The 27754-nt window shown below is 34.4% G+C and overlaps 1 protein-coding gene across 1 annotated transcript; it reads left to right on the plus strand.

Annotated features, from left to right (window-relative positions):
- LOC103695949 (ER lumen protein-retaining receptor) lies at positions 1–27514 on the plus strand. The gene is made up of 6 exons (XM_008777406.4): positions 1–284; positions 18139–18404; positions 18592–18707; positions 26813–26886; positions 26989–27052; positions 27137–27514. The coding sequence occupies exons 1-6, from the start codon at positions 194–196 to the stop codon at positions 27171–27173; spliced, it is 648 nt and encodes a 215-aa protein (XP_008775628.2). The 5' UTR covers positions 1–193; the 3' UTR covers positions 27174–27514.
- The last annotated feature ends 240 nt before the right edge of the window (positions 27515–27754 follow it).

Consider the following 27754-nt stretch of genomic DNA (forward strand, 5'->3'; position numbering starts at 1 on the left):
ATTATACGCGGCGCCGCTCTCCCCTTCGGTTCTCCCTCTGCGAACATTTAGGAGTGGAGAGAGCTTGGGAGGAGGGAGGAGGGAGGAGGAAGGAGAAAGGCGAGATCTTGGGGATTTCTTGGGTTGCTGATCGATAGATCCAGGCCGTAGATCGGAGAACAGACGGCCAGATCCCGCCCACCAATCCCCGAAGATGAACATCTTCCGGTTAGCGGGTGACATGACGCATCTGATGAGCGTCATCGTCCTGCTCCTCAAGATCCACACCATTAAGTCCTGTGCCGGTACCTCCACTTCTCTCTTTCTTTAAATCTGAATTTTTCATGATTTTTCATAATTTTTTCTGGTTTTAATTCGAGTACATAGGGTCGCTGACGAGATTTATGCTAAGATATTAATGATTAGGCTGCTAGATTCGTTAAAAAAATGATTTTTTTTCTTTGAGTTATTTGGAAATTTTGAGAACTTTGGATTTGAATTTGGGATCTTTTTTGTTTAAGTAAATCACATTATTTATGTTTAAGAGATTTAGAATTGTAGAAATGGGAATTAGAATGCTAAATTTGAGCTGTGGATCTATTATAGGGAATTGATTTTGAGTTTAGATAGCTGGCCGAGGAATTCTAATTGGGGCTAGTTTGGTATCAAGTAATGTAATGCGTATAACATAATAGAGGATGAGAAATTCTTATTTAATGCTATGGTGGTGTTCTTTGCATGCTAAATAAAGCTGGGCAACAAGATTAGAGTTCTGTGAAACTGAAAAAGTTATACTTCGATGCGATTGGGACATTTTTCTAACTCTGGGTTGTTAGGCTTCCAGGCTGAGCAGTTGAAGATTCAGAGATTAACAAAGTAGAGTTCAAGATCGATGGTCAGGCCAAATATTTTTCAGGAGACATTTCTCCATAAGATAACCGGTTCATCCTTACTCCAATCTTTCTTCTGTCTACTTGGAACCTAGGAAGGTTTTTGCTATATCAATCAAAGTCAAGATTGTCGAGGCAGCGAGGGCTCCCTAGTTGGTAGGGACCCTAAGTGTTGCCTAGGCACCTATGCAGACGGCCTAGCGGCTTAGGTAATCTATCTTGATAAAATACAAAAAAATGTATAAAATCTCTATGTATAACAGTCTATCCTTTTTTCCTCTTAAATCATACATAATAAAAGTTAAGATTAATCAAAACCACAGCATGATTTCCTCATATATTAATTAGCCAAGTCAATGATGAGAGTGAGCTAGCAAAGCAAATAGTCGAAACTTAAATTTGAAAAGTTAAAAATTTGACTAGTCTAGGAAGAAAGACATCTAAACTTTTAAGTTATAATTGAAATCCCATATTTGCATTCCATGGAAATGAAAAGGATTGCAACAATGAGGATAACAGAGAATAAACAGAAAAATATAGAAAAATAGAAAAAAGAAAGGGGACGAAGAGAAGAAAAAGGAACTTTCAAATAAAAAAGGAAAGAGTAAGAGGACCGATATGAGAAGAGAAAAGAAAGAAGAAAGGGAAACGAGTAGGTATGGAAAAACAAAAGAAATAACTACTAGAGGCCTTTGGGTGGTCGAACGATTGTTGTCAGCCTACTGGAGAGCTTCCTGTGGTGAATGACTATTGAAGGGCTCCACAAGAGCTTCTAGTTGGTGGCATGTAGGTGGATAGATGGTTACAGCTGAAGGGCTTATCACTTGCATTAGTGAAGATGAGAGATGTGTCGAGTTGGGAGAGATGGGGGAAGGGATGAACAAAGTGAAAATGTTTATTAGTTTATATTATTTCTGCTTCTAGTTTACCTAAAATAAATTTATTTCAATCACAACAGTGAAAATAAAGAGGGAAAGTAAAACAAACAAAAGAAAAGTAGGATCTTTTAACATGAGAGTGCCTAACCAGCCATTGCCTAGTTGGTCTAGGCTCTCTAACCATCTAGATGGATTTGGCTAGGTGCCTAGGCATCTCTTTCAAAAGCACTAATCAAAATTGCTCCATTTTAACTGGTCCTCGGCATGCATAGCTTTAGGGAAGGAGAGGGCAGAGGGAAGGCAGGAAAATGTTGCACCAGTTCATGATGATTGGTCATTAGTGGTGTTTGATGGTAGTGCTGTTACTGCAAACACCATTGCTGGCCCTCCATCTCTCCCATCTCTCTTTTTTCTCGCTTCACGTTGTCTAGGAAAAAACCAAGCACCCTCTAGTTTAATTATATATGTTACCTAAACTGGAGCTGAAAAATGACAATCAGGCCTGAGAACCCAACAATCTGCATTAACTAATCTTGATGCCTAGCCACTTGCCCACCGAGGCACTATAATGGCCATACACACCCAATCACCAGGACTCTATTCCACTCTGGGATCTTCGTATTCTTTAGCAAGCTGCCCGGTACCAAGGGAGCTGTCAGGAGTCTAAAACTGACATGATTAGTGTTGTTGACTGCAGATACTGAGATATTCTTGAGACAACCCAATATGCATATCATTCAGTTGTCCCTTTACCCAAATTTGTTTGAAGATGGTTTCAATTTTCATTTTAAACTGCATTCATAGGCTTCTCAAGGTTATAGTTTTTATTGCTCCATTTTAGCAACTGTACTCACAACCTTCATATATGTTCATCTATCTTTTTTGCTGCTTCTGACATCTATTGTTAACATGCTTATCTTCATTATATTTTCCAGTACTGAACCAAGCTTTATGCCTTCTCGTGTTCCTTTGCATTGCTATTAGGAGACACATTGTCTATTTCCTTGTATCTTTACAGTTTCTGCTCCTTGGATTCATTTTTGGATGGTGGTCCCTGCACCCTACCTTTTCGGTCAATTCCCTTTGACCTTTGGTGTAATTCTATCCTCTTGACAATTGTCATCTTTCATGGATATTCTCTTGCATGCTTATGACTAGAAAATTCTCACTAGTTTTAGCACTTTCTTGTAGCTATTCGCTCTTATCACATGTATTAAAGATTTAAAAGGCTTCATTGAGAAACTTATTGCCCTTCAGAACACTGAGCCTGCTCCTTCAACCCAAAGTCTCTGTTTTATGTAAATGAATTTACAAAACTAGATAATACGATGTGATTAAACTGAGTGATGAAAAACATAAGTCCTAGCCCATGGCTTGCATCGTGTCAATAATGAGGAGAGATTGCTCCAATCGCCAAGGGACATTGTTCACCTTATGAAAATTGCCCTAAGGTTATTGAAGTGGCTGTCATATTTGCACATTGTAAAGACACATTCATGTAATCTCTTAAAGATCTATATTTTAACTTCTCTCGGTCTTCCTTACCCACCCCACATCTTTGTTATCCTCGCAAATAAGCTCCTCAAAATGCTTTGGGAAGTGTATCAATATTGATAGTAGGGTTTTTGTGTGGCAAGAGTAATTATTGGCATATCAATTTGTAAATACCATGGTTGGACTATTCTTATTAAAATATCATGCTAACAATAGAGACATTCCTAGTCAAGAGTTGCCATGTGTTACTTGCATGGGTAGTTTGAGATAGTCCTCTTTCCTACCCTTTTTGCCTTGAATTGTTCTACAGTTTAGTATAGATTATCAGCTTCCTTAGCAAATTTTTGTCCTCACCCTGCTGTGGATTTTCCAGTAGTTAAAATCCTAGCCCCACGAGCTATAGCACTTGGACAGCCCAAGTACCTCAGTAGGTTGGTAATGGGCTGGCTTAGGCCTCCCTGTTCTCCACAAAAAAATTAAGAACTTACACAATTTTAATGTTTGTTAGGGCTTGAGATGATATGCTGCACCTCAGAGAGTCTATCTAATTATTTTTAATCTATGCTGATTCTATTATTGATCATGTACTAATCATTGCTGTCACAAGCAGTTGCTTGGGCACATGGGCTACTGCATGGGTATTAGACAAGGCTCAAAAAGCCTAGGTCAGCCTCACCTATCTAAGTGATAGATATATCTACTATATATAAGCGATAAATAGATAGATAGATACATATATATGTCATATAAACGCATGATTATAAATAGATATGCATATATCTACATGTTTACATACGTCGATATAAAGAGTGTAGTCCAATCCTCTCTCTCATACATACATATACATGTATGAGTTGGACTACACATTTATATCAACTCCTTTGCAAGGAGTTAATGGTTTTAAATCATTGTTAGGCTATCTAAATTTAAGATCTAAATTGTTGAACATAATCTGCAATACAAAAAATGCTCTGGAACCAAAATTCATATACCTTGGTAATCTCTACACTAGGTATCAATTTGCTACAAAAATAAATTGTATCAGTTGCACTGATATAGTAAAATATATGATAGGGCATATAAATTGAAAATTCACTTTATAAATAAATGATGATATGTATTATGTATATCTTGAAACACAAGTATATTCAAATTCACTAGGTTTTGATAATCAGATCATAGTAAAACATAGTATCATGTTATCAAAACTATTCAATTTGATATCTACTTGATGATTAGGCTAGGGACTGTTGCCCAGCAGATACAACCCAAGAGGGGGGGTGAATTGGGTCTTTTAAAACTTTTAAACTACTTCCAAGACTTTTCAATTAATTATGCTAAGTTGTATAGATGCACAGTGGAATTTAAACTTAGCAACAATATGATTTATTGAATGGGACTTGATTAAGTAAATTGAGTATGCTTGCAACTAAGGGATGCGTAGATAAGAGTTAAGCAAGCAATATATCTAAGTAAGCAAGTTAGACAATGACAAAAAGCATCACAAACACAACAAACATATAGTGGTTCGGTGCACCCCAGCACCTACATCCACTCCCCAAGACCTCTTGGGAATTCCACTATAATCCTACAGATTACAGCCGGTTGTTTTACAAGCTCACAACCAAACTTGTTGTTTTACGAGCTCACAACGAACTCGGTCGGTTTTCCCTGGCTCACCGACTAGAACCACCCCGATTGTTTTTCCGGGATCACAATCGAACCCTTACACGTTGGTTTTACACTCGGCTCACCAACCAACCTCTACACCCTTGATTCAATCCCCCGATTGAACCAAGCCACAAGATATTAAAACAAAGGTTTAAAACAAATCAAAGCTTCTTAAACAAGCAAATGTAACAATATAAACAAGTAGAGTAAAGAGAAGCCCTCAAACGAGTTTTGAAGATGAAGGAGCTCGGCTTCTTCTTTACTTGACCCTCTTCTGATTTGGCACGAAGTAGAGGATCACCGAGGCAGCACATGGATGGAGAGGAAGCTTTGGGATTCACTTGGATGCTCTTCTTCTCTCTATTTCGCTTTGGATGGCCCTTTTGTGCTTATGGAGGATTTTTCTTGTAATCTCTTTGAGATCTCTTCTCTAAATGTTCTCTCCCACTTCCATACCTTCTTTCCTAGCTCTCCTCTTGATTTTATAGCTTTAGATGTCGTGGAAATAGAAATCTAGCCGTTAGAGACAAAAATAGAGCCGTTGTGCACATTCTGCAACTCCTGACAATGTTTCCGTTGGGATCGGAGTCGACTCGCGCGATCTGCAGTCGACTCGACTGTTGCAGGAGTCGACTCATGCTTTTCTGGAGACGGCTCGGCAACTGTTCAAAATTCGAATTAAAATGCTGTCTCGACTGGGAGTCGACTCGACTTATCCCGGAGTCGACTCCCCAAAGTCTGGAGCTGACCTGGCACTCTTGGAGTCGGCTCATCCCAAGGAATCCATGGATGCATTTTTCAACTTTGCTCACTCGAGTCGACTCGAAAATTCTGGGAGTCGACTCGGTGCTCAGAGTCCGAACTCCCGAGCTTCTGTCTTTTGGCTCGTGCTGTCTCGGAGTCGACTCGAACTGTCTCGGAGTCGACTCGGCCCTCAGTATCCAAAAACAGTCTTCTGTCTTTTGGGGTCGCGCTGCCTTGGAGTCGACTCGAACTGTCTTGGAGTCGACTCGCCTCTCAGAGACGAAAATACCGTCTTCTGTCTTTGGGGTTGCGCTGCCTCGGAGTCGACTCGGATTTTGCGGGAGTCGACTCGGCTCTTAGTGTCTGAAATTGGCTCTCTGACTTTTTTGCTTGTTTTTCTCTGGGAGTCGACTCTAGCTTCCTTAGGAGTCGACCTGCCAGCCATCGGAGTCGACTCGAGTTCTTCAGGAGTCGACTCGGCTCTCAGAGTCCAAAATAGCCTCTCTGTGTTTCTGTCTTGTTACTCCCTGGAGTCGACTCGTACTATCCAGGAGTCGACTCGAGGACTATTCTTTTGGATTTTCCTTTGAATTTGCTCGTCCAACTTGAGTCCTTTGAACTTGAAACTTGGGCCAATAAATTGTAGCTTTCTTCCAACTTTTCTTGAGAGCTTTGGAGGCCTTCTTGTGTTCTTCCAACTTGCTATATTCCTTGCAAAATAACTATCTTTCTCCTTGCACCACAAATGTTAGTATTTATACTTCAAGGTTTTGTGATCATCAAAATCAATCTTTAAATCAATCTTTGGGTCATCAGTCTCCCCCTTTTTGATGATGACAAAACTTGGAGTATATGCAATATAAAATATATTGTGTTCTATAAGTAATGCATAGCTAAGTTGTTTGAAGTAGAAAATATATATCTTTAAAAATATACTTCAACACATAAAGCATTATGAGCATATACTTAGATATTTCTCCCCCTTTTTGACAACATCAAAAAAATAGTGAAACATTAAGCATAAGGATAAGACTACTCAAATATTTCTTTTTCTTATTGTACTCTGATTTGCATGTCAAATTATTGTAAGGATATGAATCATATAACTCAAGGTAATAATATTAGAATGAGATTAATGAGCATAGATCAGAGCCAATTAAGATAATTTCAGAGCAGAACACATCGAATGTGATTCCAAAGATAGTTTTCAAATCAAGTGTAGGTGGAATCTTTCTTAAGTTAATCCAAGAAGTATCACGAATGATATTCAAAGAAAGCGCGAATGGAAATCTAACCTCTCTTCAATAATAAGTATGAAAGCTTGTTCATTTAAGATCTTTTGCCCAATATATTAAGTATTTTATCAACATGAGAGCAATTTAATTAATTTTCAGAGTATAAGATCAAAACTTATATACTTGAAAAACATATCATCATGTTGGATCATTAATTCTTAATGACTTCAAAGTTCTTTTATGATAATAAGAGCATTGGGGCACAAATACCAAAATATGCAATTTTTGATACATCTTAGAGCTCATTTAAAGACTTTCTTTTATTTCTTTAGAAAATAAGCACAATTTGATACATAAAAATGGGAATTGGCACAAAATTGAAGTTCTAAGGAGCAAGCCAATTAGGACTCATTAGTGAATTTCAAAATAGATTTTCTAAGTGATACTCAAGAAAATTCAACACATTATTCTCCCCCTTTTCATTAAGTTAGAGACTCTTAAGATCAACTGTTTGAATTGCAATTTGGTTCATGATTTATGCATAAGATATATTAACCAAATAACAAGCCTCAAGGAGTATCATAAAGATTTTCAGATTTAAATTTCAGATGATACATATTGGAGAGCATTAGGATCACTTTTCACTTAGTATGCTTTCTCTCTCCTTTAGTTATAGATTTATGCGATTAAGTTCCATAAGATCTCTCCTTCTGAGATTTTCTTTCTCCCCCTCAATTGATCATTCCATTTAAGTGTTTAGAATTTGAAGATAATGTTCAGTAAAATTGTCAATCTCAAAAAAAATATATTTTCTATAAGTTTCAGCTTATTTTCATAAGACTCAATGTTTGAGATAAGACAACCTTTATAGAACTCATATCAAGGTATAAACTCATTATATAATTAAAGCAAGTCTTGCAATATAAGGAGGTTCATTAAAATCTATCAAGGTATGAGATACTGAATATCTAAAGCTCCCCCTCAAAAGATGCATTCTTCTTTAATCATTCTTTTCTATTGTTGAATTTCAGATTTTAGTGATAAACGTGAATAAAACTGAAATTCTTATGATATCAAGAATGTAGAGTAATCTAGTATTATTCAGAATTTGTAGCAATTACTCTTTCTAATCCTACAAGAACAAGTTATGCTTTCTCTTAATCTTGGAGAAAATGTATAGAAATATTAATCAGAAAATGATTCATTTGAAGCTCAGTTTCTTTCAAAAGCATTTACATTTTCTTTCTTTTAGAATCATTTGAGTGAGCTGAAATATTTCTAGCTTTAAGATCATTCACTCTATATATATTCTGAAGGAAGTCTTTAAGAATAAAGATGATCATTGAGGTATATATATTTATAGAACTCAATTTCTTAATCATAGTTTTTCAGCAATGTATACATGAAACACAATATTTTTTTAATATCAAAATAAAATCATATATTTAGAAATTTTTGTTTGCAATCAAGATCATCGAAAGACACATCATTTGGACCAATATTAGTACACTTTGAAGATAAGAAATGATATGTTTCGGATGCGTATCGGAGCAATCAACCAAGGCATCAAAATTAATTCTGTTTTTTTTACATTAAGATTTTATTTAGAGATCATATTGAGTTTAAGCTTTTATACAAAATCAGATTCTGAATTTCATAAGGATTTTCAATAGAGGCTTTTAAATCATGATTTGAGATATGTATCTACCACATTGTAGCTCATCTTAAATCATTACGATTGAAAACACATATTTCAATAACATTAGAGCACTTTCAGAATCTTTATATTTAATATTGAGTTTCGATACACAATGGAGGATGTTTTAATAAGTATTAGGACATTATGTATCAAGGTTAGGTAAGTAGAAAGATAGATCAAGATCAATTCATTTTGCCTGAATAGAAGTATCCTTCTCTTCTTCTATTTAACTTCCAAAGATAATCGTGAATGATAGAACTGTAATTTCTTCTTAATATTACTTAAAAACTTTATGTAGCATTTCAAACATTCAAGCATTGGAACACAAGTTAGTTTGAGGCAAGGGTGAAGCAAAAACTTGTGAGCAAAGTTAAGACATATTCCAAGTTAAGACATAGTTCAATCAACTTATCCAAGCATGGAGCATTACAAAATATTGAGAATCCATCATGCCACATGCAAAATATATCATGTGTTAAGTCATGCATTAAAATATTAAGAATAAGCATGTCAAGGATCAAAATCAATTCTTTTCAAATAAACTCCCCCTATTTAAATATAATCTTGCACTGATTTCATCCTTAAGGTGTGTTTCCAAGTGATTAAAGCTTGACTTGATTCTTCTTATATACTTTCATTTACTTTGTCATTCATTTTTACTTTCTTATGCTCTATACTCTATTTGCTCCCTATCCGGTGGAGTTGGAAGGGGCACGAGGTACTACCACTAGCCTTCCTCTTGTGCCGTCCCTAATATGCCCTACACCGAATAATTGGGTCAAATAGTGCCGGGTACTACCACTAGCCTCCCCATTGGCACCATCCCTATGATGAGCAACATAGAAAGGTTAAAATGTTCACTTCAAACTCTCCCTGTTTGAGTGTAATTAATTATGGATTTTATCCCTTTCACAAGTCTCACAAAAGTGCCAAATATATTATGCTTGTTTTGCTTTTCCTTAAGATAAGTATTTGCCTTTACTTAGATTTTACTTCTCTTGAATAATATCCATTATCTTTTCTTTATCTCTCTTTCTTTTTGTTATTCTCAAGTAATTTACATGAAAGAGCAGAATAAAGAAATAATCTTATGTATCATATAGATGTATATCATGCAAACAATATTTTCATTGTGCTCAAGGATTCATAACTTCTCACAAGTTATTTTACATCAAAATTTTAAGCATATACTTGTGTATTTCATGGTTATGATATAGGCAAAGGTGCATTTTAATTTGAGCAAACCATGAATCAATTTCTGAAAGCATAAGTCAATGAATACATATATATAGACATGATATCAAGGAATTAATAATTAAAGATTTTAACCATGCCACACTAGGATTTAAGTTATTGACTTTGCTCAATTAATTTATGAGAGAGGTATCTAGAATTACCAATCCATTCTGCATTCTTCAGTCAAATACCTACTAGATTTCTTATGTATGAACTTTTGGCTGAAGAAGGTCCTCTCTCTTGTTTGCATGAGAATGTTTATTGTATCTTACGTGGAGATATCCTTCAAGTTGAAATCTCTCATTTTCTTGCTCAAGGATCCTGCATTATTAACAAAATTTTTTTCTTTCTTGAAAGAAAGTTATTAGTTTCTTCAAGATACAAAACATTCATATAGCATATTTCTTAACTAGGTAACTCAACATAAGATATGATAATAATTGAATGTTGAGTCACTTTACTCAAGAGATTGCCTAAATATAAGCAAACATATGTTACTTGAACTAAAGAGATAGTTTCATTAACCAAGACTGTTCAAGGACAAGCATGTGAAGCAATAGGAAGATTCATTAAGGTCAAATTAATTTCTTATTTTCAACATCAATTTAGCTTAGATTCTATTTGCTTAAGATAATTATCAATAAGGCATGCTAGCTAAGTTTTGATCAAATTGCCTTAAACAATTGTTTCTATCAAAATTCAGATTATGATTCATTTGTTATCAATAAATTATGATTCATTAGAGTTAGATTGAAGTCTTGCACAAGGGCATATAATGATCACACAATCTGGTCTATTAGGTATATGATAAAATAATTATTCTATCATGCTTTTGATGCTTGTTCCAAATCACAAATTGCTTTATCATATTTGTAATGAATGTTTTCAAATAAGGTGGTTATTTTACATAGATCCCTTTTTAATGAAATAACCACATAGGAGTGTATTCTACACATTCATTTGACAGAATATAAAGCTCATAAATCTAGCAGATGATAATGGTGATCTTTACTTCTAATCATGCAAGAATTTCATCAAGATCTATTTCATCTTTTCTTGATTTAGTTTTTAGTTATCAATTTTTCTTCATTAAGTGCATTTCTGAAGAACTCAATTTGGTTCTAATTATTAACAAGTTTTCAGATTGTTATATGTAAAAGATTAACCATATACATATATAATTTGATTTTAGTATCTTGATAATAAATCATTAGTCTTATAAAGAATAAAAATGAATTGATATTTCTTCAACTAGAATCTTTTCATTGAATATTCTATATGCATTGCTTGATGAATGATATCCAAGGATAGAAATTTCTTTATCAGATTTGGCATTATTTTCATAAGAACATATCAAGCATAACGTGTATGACTGAAAAATATGAAAGATATGCAATGGTTCATTTTCCATTTTTCAGAAGATCAAAAGGAGTTTTCATCAAAAATTGATCTAATAGAAATCATATGTATGACAAGCAGTGATGATAGCTTTTAAAAATCATTTAAGTAGATGACTATCATACACAATTGTCTTTTTCATTTCTTCAAGAATTCTATTAACCCTATTTTACTTAAGGTGTCCTTGGTGCTGAAATAATTAATTTCTGTATAAACTTTATCAGGATTTTGGTTTTCAACATTGTGCCATGATACTCTTTATCTTCACAGTTTGGAAACCTTTATCATTTGAAACACTTTTACAAGATTTAGCAAATACAGAAAATATTTCAATTTTATTTGCCAAGAACAAATCCAATGTAAGCTTTTGAAAACTTAGTGATGGAAACAGTATCTTTAGATTTAGAAATTGATTCTTGTTTGTTTCCTTAGTTAACATGCATAGCAAACTTTGACCTTTCAGAAGTTAATCTAAGTAAGCCAAGGTCTTTTGAGATTAAGTACATACTAGCATGAGTTGATTTTATATGCCAAAGATGGTTTCTTTAATCTTGGTATTCATAGTGCATATATTCAAAAGCATACCAAGTACACATTATTATGTCTATGATCAATAGAAGATAATGCCATGGACAAAAACTCTTAATCAAGCATATAGAGAATTCATAAAGTTATTTTTAATTAATTAATCATTTAGCAACTTATCCAATAGTGAGTAGAGCATACTATAAGATGAAGTGATTTGAATATATTTTCTTTTCATACCAAAAATATCACTTATATCACAAAAATGATTAATTCTTGCAAGTTATGTTTTAATCAACTAATAAAGTAATTTCAATACGAGAGGATGCAAGAATTACTTATTTTATTATTTCTTTCATTTAAATCATTCTTCTTAATTACATTTTAAATTCAATTCTTTAACACATGTCTAGAGCACCCATTATTTAGAAAACATCTTTCATTACAACCTTGGATAGCTAGACATACTCGCTGAAAAATAATCATATTTTCAACTTAGGAATCCAAGCTCTTTTGGGTCCTTGTAGGTTAGCTATAATTGTTCCTTTTGGAACCCATATTTTCTTAATAGCTATTTTGTCCATAAATTTACAGATTTTAGGATTACAAGGGATGTATTTCTGTATCCTCTTGTTGAATTTAACAAACATAGATCTAACATAAGTAGTAGATAAACTTTCAGTTTTCTGTTTTTGCCTTTTAGGTTCATCAAATTTGTAATGTATAGATTTAGAAACAATAGAAGAGATTTTACTTAGCTTTTGTTCTTGTTTATCAGTATTATAAGAATCTGTTTTAGAATAATTAAAAACTGTTTTAACAAACATATTCTTGAAAGATTTTTGGGTGTACCAAGGTTGATATCCTAATCCAACTTTATCAAATTCAGCTCTTTGATTATTTATCATAAGGTTCAATTTTTCAGAGCTGAAGGCAAATCTTTCAACAACAGATTTTAATTTGTCAACTTCTTTAGTTAATCTTCTGTTATCTTCTGAAAGTAATTCATTGTTTTTCTTAAGTTTATCATGGCTTTCAGTGAGAAGTTGATTTCTTTGATTTAGTTCTTGATTTTCTTTAATTAAGATTTCAGTTTTATTAGTTAGTTCCAGTTTTTCATCTATTAGAATTTGTTTTTCATTCTTCAAGTTCTTGTTCTTACCAATAAGTTTGTTATATTCTAAATATAAATCAGAAAAGGCATCGTGAAGTTCATCAAATGTAAAATTGCTTTCAGTTTCAGCATGTACCTCATGTGCCATGAAGCATGGATTTGCAATATGATACTGCTCTTCTTCTACACATGATGTTTCAGATTTGTTAGTGCATTCATATTTGTCTTCAAGCATATTCCATATTTCTTTAGCAGTCATGCAAGAAGATATGCAATTAAACTCATTCCTATCTAATGCACAATATAATAGGTTCATGGCTTTCGAATTTTGTTGAACCATTTTCTCATTATGACTAGTGTTTGTGTGTGTTCCATTGACTATAATGCTCCATAAATTATAATCAAGTGATTGTATGAAAATGCGCATGCGTGCTTTCCAATGTGTATAGTTTATGCCATTAAATAGTGGAGGTGTATCAATTAATTGTCCTTCTCCTAGAAAACTATCTATTTGAGTTGTCATGATCTTTGGCTCTTGATCGTAAGATCAATAATTAATCTTAGAGCACCTGCTCTGATACCACTTGTTGCCCAGCAGATACAACCCAAGAGGGGGGGTGAATTGGGTCTTTTAAAACTTTTAAACTACTTCTAAGACTTTTCAATTAATTATGCTAAGTTGTATAGATGCACAGTGGAATTTAAACTTAGCAACAGTATGATTTATTGAATGGGACTTGATTAAGTAAATTGAGTATGCTTGCAACTAAGGGATGCGTAGATAAGAGTTAAGCAAGCAATATATCTAAGTAAGCAAGTTAGACAATGACAAAAAGCATCACAAACACAACAAACATATAGTGGTTCGGTGCACCCCAGCACCTACATCCACTCCCCAAGACCTCTTGGGAATTCCACTATAATCCTACAGATTACAGCCGGTTGTTTTACAAGCTCACAACCAAACTTGTTGTTTTACGAGCTCACAACGAACTCGGTCGGTTTTTCCTGGCTCACCGACTAGAACCACCCCGATTGTTTTTCCGGGATCACAATCGAACCCTTACACGTTGGTTTTACACTCGGCTCACCAACCAACCTCTACACCCTTGATTCAATCCCCCGATTGAACCAAGCCACAAGATATTAAAACAAAGGTTTAAAACAAATCAAAGCTTCTTAAACAAGCAAATGTAACAATATAAACAAGTAGAGTAAAGAGAAGCCCTCAAACGAGTTTTGAAGATGAAGGAGCTCGGCTTCTTCTTTACTTGACTCTCTTCTGATTTGGCACGAAGTAGAGGATCACCGAGGCAGCACACGGATGGAGAGGAAGCTTTGGAATTCACTTGGATGCTCTTCTTCTCTCTATTTCGCTTTGGATGGCCCTTTTGTGCTTATGGAGGATTTTCCTTGTAATCTCTTTGAGATCTCTTCTCTAAATGTTCTCTCCCACTTTCATACCTTCTTTCCTAGCTCTCCTCTTGATTTTATAGCTTTAGATGTCGTGGAAATAGAAATCTAGTCGTTAGAGACAAAAATAAAGCCGTTGTGCACATTCTGCAACTCCTGACAATGTTTCCGTTGGGATCGGAGTCGACTCGCGCGATCTGGAGTCGACTCGACTGTTGCAGGAGTCGACTCATGCTTTTCTGGAGACGGCTCGGCAACTGTTCAAAATTCGAATTAAAATGCTGTCTCGACTGGGAGTCGACTCGACTTATCCCGGAGTCGACTCCCCAAAGTCTGGAGCTAACCTGGCACTCTTGGAGTCGGCTCATCCCAAGGAATCCATGGATGCATTTTTCAACTTTGCTCACTCGAGTCGACTCGGAAATTCTGGGAGTCGACTCGGTGCTCAGAGTCCGAACTCCCGAGCTTCTGTCTTTTGGCTCGTGCTGTCTCGGAGTCGACTCGAACTGTCTCGGAGTCGACTCGGCCCTCAGTATCCAAAAACAGTCTTCTGTCTTTTGGGGTCGCGCTGCCTTGGAGTCGACTCGAACTGTCTTGGAGTCGACTCGCCTCTCAGAGATGAAAATACCGTCTTCTGTCTTTGGGGTTGCGCTGCCTCGGAGTCGACTCGGATTTTGCGGGAGTCGACTCGGCTCTCAGTGTCTGAAATTGGCTCTCTGACTTTTTTGCTTGTTTTCCTCTGGGAGTCGACTCTAGCTTCCTTAGGAGTCGACCTGCCAGCCATCGGAGTCGACTCGAGTTCTTCAGGAGTCGACTCGGCTCTCAGAGTCCAAAATAGCCTCTCTGTGTTTCTGTCTTGTTACTCCCTGGAGTCGACTCGTACTATCCAGGAGTCGACTCGAGGACTATTCTTTTGGATTTTCCTTTGAATTTGCTCGTCCAACTTGAGTCCTTTGAACTTGAAACTTGGGCCAATAAATTGTAGCTTTCTTCCAACTTTTCTTGAGAGCTTTGGAGGCCTTCTTGTGTTCTTCCAACTTGCTATATTCCTTGCAAAATAACTATCTTTCTCCTTGCACCACAAACGTTAGTATTTATACTTCAAGGTTTTGTGATCATCAAAATCAATCTTTAAATCAATCTTTGGGTCATCAGGGACCACTGAAACATATGAATTTTAATTTCTAGACATTTTTTATGGTGTACATCATGTTTAATGGTTTGGATCTTGAATTTGAATAGTCCATCATTGATTTTGAAACAATAACTCCTTTTTAAGGAGTTAGGTTAAAGTGTGTGGGCCAACTATGTATAAATAAAGAGAGCTTGACTTGCATATACACTTGAGTGGATCTCTACCAAACCCGATCAGATCTAAATTGGACGATGGGAGTTTCACCTCAAAATTCGAGCTTACATATCAAAATCATGTGATTTGGAGACTCCTAGCCTATGCATTAGCGGTCAAAAAATTGGACAATTCAGAAACCATGAAATAATGCATATTATTTTTGACTACTAAATGCTAGGCCAAGGGTCTTCAAATCATATGATTTTTTGTGTGTGAGCAATTTAGAGATAGTAGATTACATCCAACGGCTTGAGTCATTGATATGGGACCTATGTTATCCAATCTAATCCCGATTGGATCATAGTGATCCACTAGAGTGTAGCCAAGTCACACACTCTCTCTCTTTATGTGTGTGTACGTATATATATGAATTTATACTTACATTTGCATATATAAATGGATACATATGTACACACACACACACACGTACACATACACACACATATATATACATGCATGTACACACATTTATGTGCTATGAAAGTATTTTCTTGTAATTTTTTTTATAAATAACTTCGAATGCTAATAAGGGATCAAGATACATCAGAGTGGACACCATAATCCCGATATGGTAACTTAAACTTAATTAAGAACTACTTACTACCCTCCAGAGAGATTGACAACTAGGGGCACTTAGCGATCTCCTTATCTTGAGTTTAGATAACTAGTATATGCCTCAAGGTTTACAGCTCGGTACTGGATTCCGTACCGGTGCCACTCTAGCACAGTATCAGTACGAATTTCTTTGGTGTACCGATATTTACCGGATATTGGTACTGAACTGATACGATACGGTACACTCCGTACTGCTCGATTCGGGCCAATACGGCGTACCTTGATATGCCTTCTATTATTCCATTTATCAATAAAATATAAATTTTATGAGTTTTATGTTTAGCATGTGTGCCTTATGGTGCATTAAAGTTTTAGTTTATAGAAACAACACAAAAATTTAAGGGTATAAATGAAGTAATTGAGCCAAAAAACCATTGAGCTATCTGTGCCATATCTATTCAGGGCAAGAGCCAAGACAGTAACCTAAGGTCCATTGCCTAGGGCTGTATTTCTACTTGACAGTAATGGTATGAGTAAATTTGGCCTGGAAGTATCTGGATTTATTCTTCATAGGGGATACTAATTGTTTGAAACTCTCTTTATAACATTTCAGTATAAGTGATATCTGGTCTTATCGTTTTCTGGACTTCATTATACCTCTTCAAAATTTTATCATACTTCCAAAGAAATATTGGTAATATGATACAACTTTTCACTATAAGTACACTAGATAGATAATTATACTTATAGGCAAGATGTATTTGATATTGTTTTAGATAGCTGATAACCAAATAGGTATCCACAATCTTCTTCTGTTTTTCCTGTCACATTACAACTTTCCCAAGTCATCGAACTTCCTGTGATGTGTATTTGCAGTGCTAAAGTAGTGGCAGTAAAAAGGTAGTAGCAAGCTTGTTCTTATACAAATATTTGTTTTGATTTCCATAAGCTTTTGAATATTGATATTGATGCCTCTCTGGATATTCATGATCTTTTCCAGTATCCTACTGGTCTGAATCACATAGTCTAAACTCCATGTTGTTCTTGGATCTATGAATGGTCTATATGCCATGCATTCTTCGACAGCACACTGAATGATCTATGCTGGAAGAAATTATAAAAAAAAAAGTCTTGGTGTATCCATGACAGCCATGTCATTAGCTTCAGAAATGGGTTTTGCTTAAAAAGGATACTGGTTTCTCTATACAGCATTATGTAGCAGACTATTACTTTTTTGTGGAAGCATTTATCTTGATGCATCTGTGGAAGTTTATATCGTTATTTATTTGTCCTGAAGCAGTACTATTGAGACCTATATCCAACTTCATTTCAATCAAAATATGCTTTATGATTGAGTTAAAAAGACATAGAGAATCATTTTTGAGAATTTTTCTACCTGCATTGAACTTTTGAACCAGCATTCTGTTATTCTTAACGGGGAAGCCTTATCTAATCTGTATGATCTGGTAAGTTCAATAAACCAAAGCATGGAATATGAAGGTCATATTCTGCATTTAAAATCTCAGTTCTCTCAGTGAAAGTCTCTGTCAGATGTATTATTGTCAGTGGGGCTGTGACATGGCTTCATCTGCATGGTATAGCATTGCCGTTAGCATGTCAAGATTTTCCTTGAATAAACTCTTCTGTATAGCTAGTTTGATTGTGAGAGTCTTTATCAGATATATTATTTGTGAGTGGGGCTATGACCTGCTTTCATCTGCATGGTATACTGTTGATATTAAAGTGTCTAGATTATCCTTGAACTAACTCTTCTATACTGCCAGTTTGATAGGGAGTCTTGATTTTGATTTGTAAGGTACAGACATATGGTATAAATGCTTTGCTTCTCTTTGCATTAAGCTTAACTTTTACGATTGTGTTAGGCTGGTTAACTTCTTCCTTTTTCCGAAATATATACATGCAACATGACTTCTTTCATCCTATCTTTGCTTGCAGGTATTTCTTTAAAGACCCAAGAGCTTTATGCTCTTGTTTTTGCTACTCGGTATTTGGATATCTTTACTGATTTTATCTCACTCTATAATACAATTATGAAGCTAATTTTCTTGGCAAGCTCATTCTCAATTGTCTGGTATATGAGACAACACAAGATTGTCCGTAGATCTTATGATAAGGATCAAGACACCTTTCGCCATCATTTTCTAATATTACCATGCCTGCTTTTGGCCTTATTCATAAATGAGAAATTCACCTTTAAGGAGGTAAGTCCACGTATTTATTTGTAGATTTTTTCTTCAAAATTTTGAACTTGTAATTGGAAGAATAATCATATTCATGTCTAAGTACAATTGATGTTTTGATTCTCATTATGGTTTATCATTACTTTCGATTATATTTTCTTATAAAAGTTGTCCTTTTTAATGCCCGTCAATCTAACATTGCTAACAGGTAATGTGGACATTCTCCTTGTTTTTGGAGGCAGTTGCAATACTTCCTCAGCTGGTATTACTGCAGAGGACAAGGAATATTGACAACTTAACTGGGCAATATGTTCTTCTCCTGGGGTGAACTACCATCCTATATCCCATTTTGCTGATTTAATGATTGAAAGTTTCAACTCATATTAACTGCTTGCATGACCTTTCCCTTGTCACGGGACCTTGAATTCGATATTTTGACATCATACAGCCGGCGGCAGTCAATTTTTTTTTTTAATGAAGTGTTGAGAAGCTAATTATCTTATGATGCTGGATGAATTATAGTCAAGATGGCTGGAAAGTGATCTTTCAACTAAAAATATTTGAAAATCTTCACCTAATTTATTTTTCAGACGAAAGACACATTTTTGTTAGTCAACTGTCCGCCTAATATGCATTTTTGTTGTGGATTAATGAATGAAAAGTGAAGTTCTTTTCTTTCTTGAAAGCTTGCTACTCATATCTTTTATCCAGTTGTTAATGTTATTAACATACAAGCATGTAATACCTCTTGCTCTCAGTATATCAGGTTCAAATGTACATTGGTTATGGTAATACTGTTTCCCTGTGCTGCCAATGCTTTAGTGTTCAGACTTTTATGAAATCTTTACTGATATAATTTGGATTTACTTCTAATGATCAGATTCTAATTGTTCCTTTTCGCATGTGACATCAATTTTAGTCAAGTTAGATTTGATAAGGTTTGTTATTTATATATGTTTTTGAAAATATTAGCCTAAACTTCTTTAAAAAATGCAACTTGGCATATTCTGCTGACTATTTATCCTTTCAATGAACATTTCCCCGCTTGTGTGGAAACTGGTAATTGGCAGATGTAGTGCACCTCAAATATTAATATCACATTATTAGAATTATCAAAAATTCTTATTTTATTAGATAATTGGTAAATATAAAAAGAAACAGTATTATTTTCTAAAAGTGTTGAAAATCTTGGTATCATTTTTTTCAGAGATTGTCCTATATAGCAAACATCAAAAATTGTTAATAATCATTTCATACCGAACTTTGAATAGCAAGTATTGAACTAAGAATTTTAAACCTTAAAGGAAGCATGCCTGAAATCTGACTGGGTCAAACTCAGAATCATTGAGTAAATTCATAAAAATATGGATCCAGATCTTGTATTGTGATCATTATAGGCTGCATAACAGAATTTGACACGATTCCAGCCATTTGCACGTCTGGATTTAATATAACTTTATTATACATCTTTTATACTCAATCTGTGTCTATAGATATATCTTTTGAGCTCTTTTCAAATTTAAATAGACAATGGCCATAAGTATTTAAGAAAATAATATCATGTGGAAATAGATGTAGACTGAAGGAAGAGTCATCTGCCTGTGAAATATCCATAATAAAAGAACATCTTCATTCTGTCCAAGGTTAAAACTTAAGCTCAGCAACCAACAAATAAACCATCTAGAAATAATAAACCATCTAGAAATGAGAGAGAGAAAGGAAAATAAGAAGAACAAATAAATGTATAAAAAATAATTAAGATAAATCAATAAAATATAATTAAGCTACAATGCATCCTATAATATGTTGGAATTGTAGTTGTTTTTAACCATAAAAACCTTTGATATCTAAAAAGATGGAAGAGCTAATACCTTTTTGAACTATCTTACAAAGAAAAGCAAGCATTCTCATGGATGACAACCTACAGATACTTTATGTAGCATCAAGATCTGGAGAATGAGAGGGTACACATCTGCTTTAAAAGGAAAGAAAACAACAAGGGAAAAATATTTGAAGAATGTTTCAGACTTGGGGATGTGAGAGGTTTTCAGCTTGCTAATTTTAAGTTCCGAATGTTGTAATAGATCAAATCAATAGTTTAGCAAATAATTTACAGGTATAAAGTATAATAGTCATGTTGCAACTCATCTAACCTTCTTCCCCATCTTTACTTGGTGTTCATATAACACATTTATTGTTTATTCTAACTGGGGCATGGTTAAAATGGTTTGCTAGTGATACTTGTGCAGACTTTGTCACTTGGGTATTTATGTGTAGAGGATCCTGCAATGAGGCAAGTGGTGGCAGGGAGAGGACAATTCGGGTAGTTGGTAACAAAAGAAGAGGGTTGGCAGAGAATTCTTTGGAGAAGGGAATTCAATGGCATGTTGTGAATTGATCTAGGTGTGTGAGAAAGTAATGGCCACCTCTTTGAAAGAAAGAGCAAAACCAAAGGAATAGAGGCTGAGAGCATGTATGACATAATTGATTTTTTTTTATATATTTTGGTCGTATTTAGATATCCTATTTATTTTATTTGGCTTGCTAACTCAACAGTAAAGTTTTTGGCTTTTAGTGCAACTATGATGAATGGAGACTTGGGATTTATCTACTGACATTGTTTAGATAAGAAGGGGAATGAACCAGAGAGCAAGAGAGAGAGAGAGAGAGAGAGAGAGAGAGAGAGCATGATTGGTAAAAGAAATCGAAGAATGAGTTATTTTGTCATTAAGATCTATTAGGTCGAAGTGAAGGTTCGCCGTACCGGTACCGAACCCCGTACCGGTGCCGCACCAGTATAGGCGTACCGAGTGTCGGTACGGTACCGTACGCTCGGTACCCACCGTACCGACATTGATGTACCGATACCGGTACCCATCGGTACGGGTACGGTACGCTCGGTACCGACTGGTACCGACCGGTACAGCGAACCTTCACTCGAACTAAAATTTCTGAAGTGAAATGATAATATTACTGAATCTTCTAAGCATTTGATGTTCACAAAGGGTGATTCCTGGCTACTAACTTCTGCTTAAGACCTAAACTTGAGGAGGAAAGTGTGAGTTGGGTTTATTATATGGTCACCATGGAAAAGAAAGGGTATGTTCTCGTGTTCTTTGTATTTCAAAAGTATGCCATCTCAATGTTGGTGCTTTATAAGGTTTTTAAAAAGTAATGGCATCTGACGAAAAATATTTGATATAGAAAATCCTTCAAATATTTAAAACTCATTTTTAATATAGTATTATATCAAAAGAATTTATTGTTACACAAGTTTATGAGCTTGAAATTGAATATACTATTAGTTCTGTTATTGTATGACAAAAAATAAAAGGTGGGCTACCACCAAAACTTGTGTTGCAAATATTGTTGTGGTATTCATTTGAAATTTTCATGTGAATCTCAAAAAATGTGGCTGAAAACCACATGATGGAGCCAACTCTTTCAGCATTAACTTTATGAGACAAGAAGCAGCTAAATGTGTGGAAAAAAGTAATAATATTAGAGGTGCTTATATTTTGATAATGGTCTAAGAGCACAAAAACAAAAGCCATGCATTGACATGCCAAGATTTGTCTACTTGAAACTCAGAAGAGGACATTCATGTTTAAGGGGAAAAAAAATTATTCTTTTCATCTAGAATATCACCATTATGCCTCTAGATTCTATAATCAAGTGTTTTTTGTAGTTCTTGTGACCATAATTCCCTTGTCTAAATGAAATACATGCCTGCCTATGCCAAGCTAGATGATAGATTTCTGGGATGATGCTTCTCATAATTGTAGCAAGTGCATAACATTAGTGAATCACAGAACATAAGCTTAGTATCCTAATCATCCTTCATCTCTAAGAACCATATCATGTTTTTCCAAATTTTCTTCCTTTAATTTCTTTTCATTTTATGTAAATTTGGATTAGATTTTGGAAATTCTACAAATTATGGCCCTGAATGGTATTGCATGTCGAGGACCAAATAGTGGTTCTTGGAAGGCCAAAAGCTCCTTTGGGTTTTGAAGTTTTTGGTAAAAAATTTGAATAACTTTGTGCTTCCTCCAAAAGTTGAAAAAGATCGTCTAGGAAAGGCTCCAATTTGGAGCTTATGGGCAAAAACTTTACTTGAGACGTGTTCGGAAAGTTGTTTTCATTTTAATGAGACTTCTACAAAGACAAAAAATACTTATGGCATGTAATAATATAATTATAATAATAATGTAATTATATAATATAACATAACATAATATAACTTAATAATATTATTTTAATACACTAAAAATTATTATAATATAATAATATTATAAAAATATTATTATATTTTTTGTTATGCATATTACTTATTATGTTATTTAGATTAAAACATCGAAATAAATGATTTTTGAATTAAGAATACTTTATAGTAATAGTTTTTGATAGTACAAACAGTTAGATAATTGAAAGAGACTGTGTAATGCTTTTTATTGTCATTTATTGATACTAAAAGCACTTTCTCAATTTAGTTACTGGGTAGATATTAAAGTTCCAAGCACTTCAACAGCAAATAGCTTTCTATTAAAAGCTTTACAAGTGAAAGATTTACTATCCAAAGCTCTTTTGACAAAAGCTCTACTACCTACCACTACCAATGGGGCCTACATACCCATTTTCTTATTTTGATAACTTGAAATCCAACCTTCTCTTTTGACAAAAGCTTTCTTTTATTCTGCAATTAGAACTTTTTCCACTTTCGTGTCAGATCTGCTTGATATTTCTGATTCTTTCTCAATTGCTTTCCTAGATTGCATCATATATGATTAGGGATAAGAATGTATCCATCATTACAATAAGCATCCTACTATCCCAAAGCAACTTTCCAATGAAAGCATTAAATACTATATGGAAATTTAGGGCTTCTGAAAATATGGGTGGAGAGAAAAAAACTAGTATAATGTGGAAAAAATTATTGGTGGTAAACCAAAGATTAGTAGTAGATTATGAGCATAAGCTAGATATATTCTACATGAGTTCTGGAAAGTTGGTCATCTTTCAGGGAATGAGGTTTATGAGATGTATGCTAGAAAAAGTTGGTTTCTAGTAAAGATTGCATAAGTTGTCTCTTAGCAGATCATGACGTACAAGATGTAAAGGACCCTTCTGGTGTACATCTGTGAGAAAGAAGAGTGAAAAGCAATATTTATAATGAGAGGCAAGAAAATAGTTCAAGAATTATGAGATTTGATGTTAACAAAGGAGAAAGCTAAATGAGCATAATCTGATGACTACGTTATTTTTTAAAGAGAGTAAATTGTTTAGAGATTTATAAGCAATAATTTGATAAACAGTATAGGATAGATAACCCATTTATAAGTTTGTGGGATCTGTTTCTTATTATTCTTCAGCATCTCTTGATTCCTTTAAGGATATAGCACGTGTAAGATCTGCTTCCAAGGATCTGCTAAAGCAGCATCCCGGCATTTACTAACTTTTATCAAAAATCATCTTAATTGAGGATACTAATGGGTCAAATCAGGTTGTTGACCAATTTTATGAACCCAATATTTTGGTTTTAGGTACATGACCATTTATCTTTCAAATTAATGTCTCAGTAAGTCTAGCAAGCTGGGCTTTTTATTCTAAAATTCAAGGCCTAACACGGTTTCTGTTAACTAGCTTTTGTGAGGTCTGATAAGGTTGAGGCCATTTGGATGGTAACTTAATTGGTTGGAAAACTGCATCTAGTATCTAAAACTGGAGTGATACCCAACTTAAAGGTTTTGATTATGCCTTAAGGGTTGGGTTTGGTTTGGTTATGACATGGTTTGTGCAGCTTACCAACACCTTTACCTTGTCAAGTGAATAGGAGTTTGACCATTGGACAAATGAGTCATTATTTGACAAATAACAATTATGGCCCAGATTAGTATGTGCCAAAAGATAGACATATTGATTTTCAAGTCTCTGACTTGGTTAACCCTTAATTTCTTGTTATTGTCATCATCTATTATTGTAACTGACACAAATTCAAACATTTTGGAAGACATTTCCATGAATTGATCTGTAATCCTTCAGCCATCAAGCTTGTATTGTAAGTAAGTCGTTTTAATTGCTTGACTTCAGCATAATGATTTGTGACTACTTATAATAAGTGCTAAATTGCTATACGAAGTAGACTCCAAAAACATATGTGCATGGTTCTAAAGATTGAGACCTACTTCTGAAACCTGTAACACTAAATTCATATAAGTGACTTTATTAAGATGTCATTGTCAGGTTGTACTTCGAATTTTCATTGCAGAGTTGCATGATAGGCCTTACTTATCCTATATCTAGGATGATGATGTATTCGGTGTTATAAATGGGAAATAAGAATCAGAATTTCTTTTATTAGGATTTTTTATAGACTATAGAGTTAATTTAAGAGGGAAAACGGGAGAAAACTGTTGTATCCTAGTCTTTTAGGAAGAGTTGTTATTACTTACAATTCATTTTTCAGGTTAAAAAAATTAAGCCAGCTGCCTCTTCCAAATTCATGGGATCGATGTACATGTAACAATCAGTTATGCAAACAATAATTTAAAGTCTGACATCAGGCTCCTGACTTTTATTCTATTAGTTTTAGCTAGCTATTTTGCTAATATATTTATGAAAGGTTGGATCAAGTTCTGCTGAGAGCATTATGTTAGTCTGGCACTATGTCAGCTGCGTAACGTGTTAGATTTCTTTCACCCAAACAAAACTTAAGATTGAAGCTTGTATTTTTATAGGGAACTGATAGAGCGCTTTTATTCATTTTGAGAAATGGCCTTGATTTGAGAAGTATTGACTAAAATTTATGAAATGTTGTTATTTTCTTTGGTTTGCTTGATGGATTCTCATGCATCTTTAATTTGTTTGTGAAAATGATCAATCCTCAGGTAATACCATTTTCCCTCTCAAAGTGTAGAATTGATATTAAAAATTGGATTGCATTAGATAATACCATATATTTCTGAAATATATGTCAATATTTTCTTCCATGTCATTTCAATAGTAGCAGGGGAATTAGTATTCCATGTAGTTCACCACGAACCAGGCTGCTGCTTAAAAGAAAAGACTTTGTAATTGTGGAGGTTACATTACTGGACACAATCCTAAATTATGTGTTTGATATTTCCCTAACCATGACCAAAAGACCATGATCCTCCATGTATGTTTAATTTTATGATTTGCCAGCTTTGATGTGATCAGATTGAGGTTGCAAGTTAATGAAGTTGATAATAAGATCAAGCATAGACATTGGGAAAGAATAAGTAGGTTGATGTTATACTTTTCTTTCATATTAACCCAAGCTTGGGCCCAATGCATTTTTCCAAGCTATTTTCTTTTAATTTTTCCCCTTTTCTGTTTTTTTTTCTCCCTCTCAGATGTCTCTGAATTTTAATATTATAAATTGATAGCAGAGGAATGAGACTCAGTTTAAGACTAAACTCACACAGCTTAATCACTGTTTCTGGCGGTTAATCTGAAGGGAAATCTGTTTTTTTTTTTTTTTTTTAATTCATTTTGTGTCCCAATTAAAATGTATCTTTTAAGCTATGATCAGATGTAGACAGTATGCTCCCAACTTTCGCTTCCTGTTTAAGTTTATACAAAGACTTACATTGTATTAAACATTTTAATATTTTATTCTATGTTGATCACTTCATTTTATGCATAACTTTACCAGGTTGTTTCCTTCACATATCACAATTTTAAATTTATGCTGCTTATGTAGTATTCTAAATTTTTGGCAAATTTAGATTGGCATTTTTGAAAATATTTACCAATATTTTAGTTGTGGCCCTTTATCCCCAATCCATTCACCATAATAGCCAGCAGTGATATATTAGTTATGAATTTTTTGAGTACGAGTTCTGATGTGAATTACCATAACATTGGCCTGTAACTCTAAAATGAATAGCTTCATATTTCTGTTAATTCATTGTTCGCATTGTATCCTTCAGAAAATGGGTAAAAAAAGAAACATCCAGTTGACACTGAGAAGCTTTCTTATGATTTGGATTTGCCTGAAAGTCATGGTGATTTTTATCATCACTTCAAAATCTGGATTCTTGCCCTAAGTACATGAAAAACTTAATTGATTGTTCAGTCAGCTATGAAGGTCTGACTAATGGGTTTATAATGTCTCCAGACATGTTCACTAGCAGAATCAATCCCTCTATTTCCACACCTTTATGGAATTTTACTACCACGTCATGCCTACTAGAAATTCCACCAGGAATGTAACCTGCCCACACTTATCACAGTTTTGAAAGAACAATGTTGCAAACTTATAATTTTCATCATATTGGATTTTTTACTTTATGTAACTGCTTCCATTACACAAATTAGTTGGAATGTCTTTGCCTAGTCCACCCTGTATATTGCCTCGACCAATTGGATCCATTCTCTAAATTGTTGAGCTTGTTTTGTTGCAGTGCATACAGAGCATTGTATATCCTCAACTGGATTTATCGCTTCTTCACTGAGCCACACTACATTCATTGGATAAGTATGAATCCTCTAATTGGCTTTTTGTCCTTTTTCTTGTAAACATGTTTCGTTTTTTATTGTTATTTCTTATGTGTTATGTTACTCTGTGCATTTTTCACAGCTTGGATATCTGGACTAGTGCAGACATTGCTTTATGCCGATTTCTTTTATTATTACTTCAATAGGTATATAATAATCATTTTCTGAATATCTTTGCTAGAAAGCAGTGTTAGAAAAAATGATGACTCCAACTTTCATGTAAATTGCAGCTGGAAGAACAATATCAGACTGCAATTACCTGCTTAACTGCATCTCAGATTTTGGATCAGCTGTGGTGGATCAGGGCAGCATGTAGAACATGAATTCCTGTCAATTCGTATAGCAGTTTGTTTTACTTGGGTGCATTAGGATGCCTGATGGGTTAGCATGTTAGGATTCTTTTTAGTCCAGGAGAGTCATCTACAATTGTGTGTCATCAGTCTGGGAAAACCATTTCTGATCTGTTGGCTGTGTTACCTTTTTTTGTGTAACCATCACAAATCTTTATACCAATTGTTATCTATAAACTACATCTCTCATGTAATTTTCCAAATTTAAGTACACAACATTTAAATTTCTCAGCTATGATTTACTACTTTGTGTCGAAATCTGTTGGCTGTTTCTTTTGCCATGTTGGAATTCATTTTATGTCAAAAATCAAGGATCGCACAAGCTTATCTGTAATCATCTGTAATAATATTGCAGCAACATGTAGAAAAAGTGGGGTAGATCTGCTAGCTTTGATACTGATGGTAGTGATTAACAATTAGGAATCATTATTGCTTTGACCTGATTAACTTAATGTTCTTGATGATCTACAATATGTGCATATGATGATGTGTCTAGTA

This window comes from Phoenix dactylifera, chromosome 10 (genome assembly GCF_009389715.1).
Source record: "Phoenix dactylifera cultivar Barhee BC4 chromosome 10, palm_55x_up_171113_PBpolish2nd_filt_p, whole genome shotgun sequence".
Taxonomy (NCBI): domain Eukaryota; kingdom Viridiplantae; phylum Streptophyta; class Magnoliopsida; order Arecales; family Arecaceae; genus Phoenix; species Phoenix dactylifera.

What these genes read in the sequence shown, in the direction of transcription:
- LOC103695949 (XM_008777406.4), top strand. Translation starts at nt 194, where the DNA reads ATGAACATCTTCCGGTTAGCGGGTGACATGACGCATCTGATGAGCGTC. An exon ending in CACCATTAAGTCCTGTGCCG is followed by an intron (nt 285 to 18,138) that starts GTACCTCCACTT and finishes CTTTGCTTGCAG; the next exon opens with GTATTTCTTTAAAGACCCAA. An exon ending in AGAAATTCACCTTTAAGGAG is followed by an intron (nt 18,405 to 18,591) that starts GTAAGTCCACGT and finishes CATTGCTAACAG; the next exon opens with GTAATGTGGACATTCTCCTT.